The following is an 8,304-nucleotide window of genomic DNA, read 5'->3' as shown; positions in this document are numbered from 1 at the left end:
AAACGTAATTTGTTTATAACATATCGATTTGCCAAAAGAGATGAAGATCCTCTGTTCAATGCAGGTGAAAAAAATACCTGCATCTTCTCATACATGTTCTCAGATTCTTATACATTAGCCTTCTTTTTCCTCCCCTTCAACTTCTTTTTTTTTCAAGGTGAACTTTTCTTCCCTCTGCTTGTCTTCTTCACTATCATCCTCAGTCATTTTAGGCTACTCAATATTGAAAACGAGGAGCAATTTAGGAAAATTTAAAATAATATTTATTTTCAATTTCCAGCATAAAATTAAATATACAACATAATAAACTTAAAAATTAAGAATGTTAATTTGATCCAGTTTTTTTTGGTCAGCCAACAAAGATTATATGCTTATATAGGTACAAGGGGTACCTCAACCTTTCAGATAGATATGAATTGTTTTCTCCAGACCTGATAACAAAAGCCAACAATATACAACTCAAAAAACAGTAACCTTCTCCCAAGAAAATGTCCTAGATTTCCATTAGTGGCCAGATACCAACAATCCTCTGTTATATATCAACAATCCTTACTACTATGTGAGTTGATTAGCCAACTCTTATATGAATCATTATATATCATCCTTAGAATGCTGCATACATTTTAAGAATTTTATTGCCAATATATACCAGTCCTACAAAGAGAACCCCAAATCCTTCATCCAACATGATAACCAAGACCCAGACCAAAATTTAATCATCTCCATAACACTATCACTATCCAGATATATCAACCACAGAATGAAAAATATATATTAATCTTTACTATTTATTTTATGAACAAGTTCAAAAGTACTTCAAAGCATGTACCAAAAAAAAAAGGGTACTTCAAAGCAATTCAGCAAAAAAAAAAAAAAAAAACTCGTAACAGCTCATAAAGATATCATATCTCGATTTCCCGAAAGAGATTAAGGTCCTCATGTCAATGTACGCATTTTGCAATAATAAATTCTTTTAAAAGGGATCTAAAGCTGGGATGATGAATTACCTTTATTTTCTCAAACATGTTTTCACTTCTCAGACTCTTCTGCGTGAGCATTTTTCTCCTTGCTGTCAAGTTTTTCTTCTAAATAGAACTTCTCTTCCCTCTCAATGTCTTCTTCGCTATCATCATCAGTCATTCTAGGCTACTCAAATTCTCAAAATAGAAAACGAGGAGAAAGCTAGGAAAAATTAAAATAATATTTAATTCCAATTTCCACCACCAAATTAAATATACAAACAAACATGCATTATAATGCAACTTGTGAATTGGGAAGGTATAATACATCTTTGGTGTTAGTGACATATGCTAATTTGATCCAGTGATTGGAACTTTATGAACATTTTTTTTAGAAAAGTGGAAGGCAAGTATATAAAAAAAAGGAGGCACATCCCAATAACAAAACATTATGGCGGAATTATACCAATACTCATGTCAAGGAAAATACTTTACATTTCGGGCTTAAGGCTGAGAACAAAAAGGAGTAATAGAGTTCCACCAAAAAGATTGTGTATTAATTATGAACAGAAAAATTGACAATATGGTCTGCACATTGATTGTCTTCCCTATAAATGTGAGTAGCTTGCTCTAAATCTAATGAGAGAAGAGTTTAAAATACAGTTTGTTCCATCTGCTTCTCAGCTTCCAAGAAACAAGAGAAGGGTTATTTACAGCACTCAAGCCACAGGGAATGACAGTTCCTGACCAAAGCAGTTTCAATAGCTGAGATTGCAGCCATGTGAACAGTAGTAATTAAGCATTCTCCGCTATTCATTTTCAATATTTGCAAATAAAAAAAAATCATATCACTCTATACTTTTATATTATAATTATTTGACCATGCAACGGATATAAAAACTCCATTGTAAGTGCTAACTAAACAAATGAGTTTGTCATGTTTAGGGTTGTCTAACTTACTTCAAACAAAAATGGAATTACACAGTGACATAGATAGTTAATGCAATTAATTATGTATTTTAGGACGGTTGATATATTACACCAATTATCTTTTAAGGAATACTTTTACTCGGAGTAATTTAGACCACTCCAAGTCAAGTCCCTTTGAAATTCTTCCAAATACCCCGATTTAATCTTTAAAGAAGTTACTAATCATACTTAGAGTTTTGAACAAACCATAATGTCTAACTAAGCTTATATGTGCAAGGCTAACATTATCAGATGTGAAAATTTGGTGATGTCAAATTATAACATGTCAATAAACTATAAGAAGTTCGGATTTGAATTCTCTGCTGTCATGCCATCCGAAATATGGACTGTCTGATTTCAGTTGGTATTTTAAAAGTGTATTTAAATTAAATTTATCGAAATGATTTATGAACCGCCAGATCTTAATCAAACAGTTTTTATTGTTCGACTGCGTGAATGCACGTTTCTTCCTACTGCAAAGAATCCGAATCGAAGGCATTCATGGGTCGTTTGAAATACCAAAAAAGAAAAAGAAAAAAGAAAAAAGTACAGCATCTATCATGAAAAATACAAAAGAAGTTATTAATTAGTTTTCTTGATGCAATTCTCTACTCAAGATTGAAAATTAGAATTCTTTTATATCAAAATTTAAAAAGAGTCGATTTTTTTTTAAAAAAAAACTAAGGCACTTAAAGGTTTATTCAACTTGAGAATAATTTTCTTTTTATTAATATTAATTTTTATAAAAATATCGCATTATTTTAATTATATGTTTTCAATAAACACAATAAGTATATGTTTTATGGACATTTGTTTGACCACATTTCAAAATGGTTGGCCTTCGACCCAGTGTATATAGTCTATCACCCTTTGGTGAGGAGACATTTTTGTATACCATTAAGAAATCCAATTTGTAACGAAATAAGTTCTTCGAATTCAAAGGCACCTAGCTTACATACTGACGCCACAACTTCCGAGAAAAATTATCAGACACCACCAAAATCATTATATTAGTTTTAATTTAGAAACGCCATAACTTCCAAGAAATTAAAAAGACAGACCCAAAATCATTATAATATTATTTTAGAAAATACGATGAAATAAAATATTAAGACTAGAAAAAAAGGGCGAGTATCTAATTAGTTAAGTAGTCTTGAATCTCCTTACTGTCACAGCGAACATACAGATGTGAGAGGTTCTATTTTGGTACGGTTGTTTTTGGAACCAATAGTTAAATGGGTTTCAACACATCAAGGAAAAGAGAAGGAGATAGAAAGAGAAAATAGAAAAAGAACAGTACTAAAACTCTTAAATTTTCATTCTTAAAATTGCAGCATTTTCATCTCTGTGATACTCAGTTAAAAATCAATACAATAAAGCATTTGTAACCATATGGTTGCGACATAAAATTTTCCTTTAAGCTTGAGCAGCATCTTTCAATCTCAAGTAACACCAACATGATCTCCAATTTTCACTTCTGAGCCGGGATTAATTTACATTTCGCTAAATTTACATTCCATATTGTTAGGAACCCAGAGTGAAAATAGAGAAAAGAAAGAGAATGGTTTTGTTTCTTTTATGAAAATGAACAGAGATAAAGCTCAGTTCTCAAGTGATACAAAACAAAATGCAACTCCCTTCTGTCCCTTTTCCCTTTCGCAATTGGACTGCATGAGCCACATTTACTTACAATTTTCAGCCACATTAGTAATCGCAACCATAACCTTGTGAATAAGTGTCCTTAAAACTGCATCACTTCACCAGACACCAATGCAATATAAATATAAAATAATACAACCAAAAGATATAAGGTTGGTTGGATGGTTAAGGAAGAAGGGAAGAGGCGAAAGGTCACGGGTTCAATCGAATCTACTACTAAAACTAACATTCTAACAAACTAACATTTGCCTATAAAAAAAATAACAGAACCACAATAATCATCAAACAAAACAGCTTCTTCACATCAGCACTCTTGACCGATTCCTTTGCGGTTTGCATCATTTTCTTTCTGCCGCCTTAGCTTCACCAGCACAAACATTGTTACCTCATATACTAACCTAGTATCTTCAGTATACATCAGAAAGGATTTAGCACCCAAAAGGAAACCATTTAATGATATTTTCTTCATTGACCTCATAATTCAATTGACAATAACTGCCAAAAAAATTATTACATTGAGAGCAATCCCACTCTCACTCGGTTTCCCTCAGATATTCTACTTCAGATATAATTCTGATCGAGGCACAATCGGACACTAAGTATGTGAACATGTCTCTCATCAATTGATTTCATTTCCATACATTAGATATTATTATTAGAATGTTTATCTAACCAAGTGATTGGACACAAGTGATTAATATGATGAAGTTAAGGTAAATCTTTCTGGTATTATTCGAGATCGATCCTTGGCGGACCAGATTTTACTTTCCTTTCGGCCGGAGCATAAGATCTCGTTATCCTGGGCACATGTAAGGACATGTTCCAACAAAATTGGAAGATGGTTGTGCATCCTCTTCTTGCGTGTTACTGATAACAGAGGCAGAAGCTCTGTTGCCACTACTAGAAGAAGGAGTGGAGTGCCCCTTTCGGCAAATGCTTTGAGCAATTATTAAGGAAAGTGGTTTTAGGAAATTTACATAATAATTTTTTAGAATTATTATTTATTTTTTATTGAGTCAGATGTCTTATTTTAATTTAATTTATAATTTTTTTACTTTCAAATAATATATTTTTAATTTAAAATATAATTTAAGAAACTAAAAATTAGATTATTTCAATCTACCACTCTAATTTTTTTAACCATTCATCTCTTTCCATCTATTATTTTTATCTTTATTTTTAAATTAAAATTCAAGATTTGTGTTAAAAGAAATAGAAATTTATAACTTAAATTTATAATAAATAAATTTCAATGTATAAATTATAGTATAATTACATTTATTATAATTAAAAATTATTATATAAATTATATTTTCTATTTATAATCAATAATTTAAACTTTAATATAAATTTATTTTTAATGATTAACATTTTTTAAAAAAAATATTAAAAAATAAAAAAGAGAATTTAAGATGATTGATAGATATTATTTGTCATATTCTTGAGTAGTGTTTGATGCTTACATCCAATAAGAGAAGATGAAGAATGTTAAAGTTGTAGTGTTTCTAAATCTTCAAATGATACAGTTTCATAACATTAAATCATAGGATTGAGGAAATAACATGCATATAATTACATGAATATAAATCAAATAGTAATGTACATACAACAGAAAGAATTACAAGTGCGTATAAATTATTTTATCAATTAATTTTTCTTCTAAAACATGGATATAATTTAATTTTTTTATATACTGATTTCTTATAATTTTACATTATATAATTTATTATTTTAAATCTAAATATAAACTTGTTAATGTTAATAAATATTGTTGTATTTTATTAAAATTTAAACATAAGTTTTTTAATCGATATTTTTTATTTAGATTTTTATGTGTACTTTTAAATGTTAACAATCTAAGAAATAACATTTTGTTTTATTTTTTAATGTTACAATATTATGATGTTATATTTATTTAATACTGTTTAATGTATTATTTAATTATTAACATTATTTTCTTAAAATCGGTTCAATTACGGTCGAAAGTGTCAAAGGAAAATAATAATGAAATTAAAAAAACATTAATGAAATTAAAGAAAATAATAATGAAATTAAGGTTTGGATTATATTTTAATATGAAAAGCAATCCTACAATTGTCATAACGAGATTTTAAATTGTAGTGTTGTTACAGTTGGTAATCAGCAACTGATAATTTTAATTTATACTTAATTAGCAGTTATATATTCATCATTAATTTGTAATTACAAGTCAATTTTTCCATCTGACATTAAGAAAAGTGATTTCTAACATCCCAAGTTGGCCGTGTCAAAAAATTAAAAAAGAAAAGAAAAGAGAGGAGTGCTGGAAAGAGAGTATGTTCAAAAGGAGTGTGCTATTAGCATTTTTCTATTATAATTACTTATGTCATCACTGTTGGTTGATGCTGCATGCAGTAATTTGTTATGGATTGGCAACAATGGAGCTGATTGAGGATTGAGAAACCGTGAAGATGGAGGAAGAAAGAGAGATGGTTTAGAGAATGATATGGACAGATTTTGATGAGAGTCTACAAACTGATGAGATGATATTTAATTAGGTTTTAAAGAGGGTATAGCAAAAGGTGAAATTCTTTCAATAATAAAAGCAAAAAGGTGAAATAACAGAAGTATCCCACAAGCAAAAATGCTATACTTGAAGAATTCTAGTATTCTAAATTTCTGAGGTGGCAATTTTATATTTTCTGTCTCATAAATTATAGATTATAAATAGATTAATTATTGAGGGTAAATAGTTAAATTTATCTTCAATATCGATTCAATAATAAATTGGTCCCCCAAATATGGAAAATACAAATTCAGTTTGAATGCACAAAAAGTATGATAAATTTAAATTTTTCATCTTTAAAGATCAATTTGTCTGCAAACCTTGGAGGACCAATTTATCTATTTATCCATTAATAGATTGATCAGTTAGGCACCGAAGTTGAATATTGCACCAAAAGTAGCTTAATAGTCAATAAAGAGAGTCGAACAAGGAAGTTAGTCGTTCACATATCACATAACCAAGCTGCACTTGCAATTTTCACAATCCTCTATTCTATAATTTGGTCATTCCCTCTCCGGCCATGGCAGCAGAATTTGTTGGTGGTGCTCTTCTTTCTTCTTTCCTTCAGGTTGTTTTTGATAGGCTGGTTTCTCGTCAGGTTTTGGAATACTTTCGTGGAAGAAAACTCGATGAGAAGCTACTGAACAAGTTGAAGGTGAAGCTACGGTCCATTGATGCTCTGGCTGATGATGCAGAACAAAAGCAGTTCAGGGATCCAAGGGTGAGAGAGTGGCTTGTTGCTGTCAAAGATGCTGATACACCTATAAATAGAATGAATGCAACGAAGAAAGGTAGAGAAAAATTATGAATCACCTTTTAGTGTAGTTAGCATAGTATAGCTTAGTCCTCTAATCGTAGCAGATGCTATGTTTGATGCAGAGGATCTGTTGGATGAAATAGACTATGAAATCAACAAATGGGCTGTGGAGAATGATTCTGAATCTCAAACCTGTACCTGCAAGGAATCGAGTTTCTTCCAAACATCTTTCAGTTCATTTAACATGAAAATTGAATCAAGGATGAAACAAGTCCTTGCTGACCTTGAATTTCTCTCAAGCCAAAAGGGTGATCTTGGTTTGAAAGAGGCTAGTGGTCTTGGGGTTGGATCAGGTAGTAAAGTGTCACAGATATTGCCATCAAAATCTTTGGTGACTGAAACTGTCATTTATGGAAGAGATAATGACAGAAATTATCCTTAATTTGATGACAACTGACACTTACAATTGAAGCCAGCTATCAACACTTTCAATCATGGGTATGGGCGGGATGGTTAAGACTACACAGCCTGTATAATGAATGACTCTGGTTTATGGCTATGTTGTTGATAGGACAAATCAGAAAGTTTGAATTGAATGTGTGCGTTCCAAATGCATTTCAGTTTTACACTACCAAATCAATCTCAACTAGCTAGGAACCATTCTTGTTAAAAGAAATAACTCAAACTATTTTTGTTAAAAACAATTATGGCTCAGAATTAACTTTGAGGTTGCAAATATAAAAATGACTGAATAATGGACAGATTGAACACAATCCCCTTGGAAATAAAGAAATAGACTGATTACAATGATAATTGAATCACATAGACTATGTCAGATGCAAAAAGATTATATAAAAATATGAGGACCTGAAAAAAAGGAGGGATAGAAACGAAAATAAAAATTAATCTGGGTCATTTGTTTATTTAGATCTGGGTTTGCCATGCTTTGTTGAGTTGTCTGATTTGTTGTTTTCATCATTGTCAGTAAACACGTTGCCATGGCTTAAATATATGTGCAATGTTAGATCTAGATACCTTGCGTTTATTTCTGAATGAGTTAGTCACGGAATTTGCAATTGACTAACTAGATTTAAACCGGGTGTTGCATGGATGATTTAATTGTTTCTTTTTCCTAATAGATAAATTACTTTTATTATTATTTGTATAACAGAAGAGATAAGTTTTGTGTATTAAATGCAAGAAGTATTGTAGCAATTTATCTGATTTAGCTTCACTAAAGGACTATAAAGGTAAATTATGTAAATCACTTACCTATTTTTTTTCATACTCCCTCTTCTTCTTAGTCTGCAGTAATTTAGCTACATATCATGTTAATAGTCATTCTACATACTTGGATATCACATATATAAGTTTAAAATTTTGATATTTGATAATATTATAATGTAAAATGTTAT

At 30.3% G+C, this 8,304-nt stretch overlaps 1 protein-coding gene across 1 annotated transcript; it reads left to right on the top strand.

The window, feature by feature from the left end:
- Positions 1 to 6,652: 6,652 nt before the first annotated feature.
- On the top strand, positions 6,653 to 7,331 carry LOC114373258 (putative disease resistance RPP13-like protein 1). The gene is made up of 2 exons (XM_028330763.1): positions 6,653 to 6,923; positions 7,012 to 7,331. Exons 1-2 carry the CDS (start codon positions 6,653 to 6,655, stop codon positions 7,329 to 7,331), a joined length of 591 nt encoding a protein of 196 aa, XP_028186564.1.
- Positions 7,332 to 8,304: the final 973 nt, after the last annotated feature.

Source organism: Glycine soja, chromosome 11 (genome assembly GCF_004193775.1).
Source record: "Glycine soja cultivar W05 chromosome 11, ASM419377v2, whole genome shotgun sequence".
Taxonomy (NCBI): domain Eukaryota; kingdom Viridiplantae; phylum Streptophyta; class Magnoliopsida; order Fabales; family Fabaceae; genus Glycine; species Glycine soja.
Note: the sequence above shows the minus strand (reverse complement) of the source record. Positions and strands in the feature narration are given on the sequence as shown.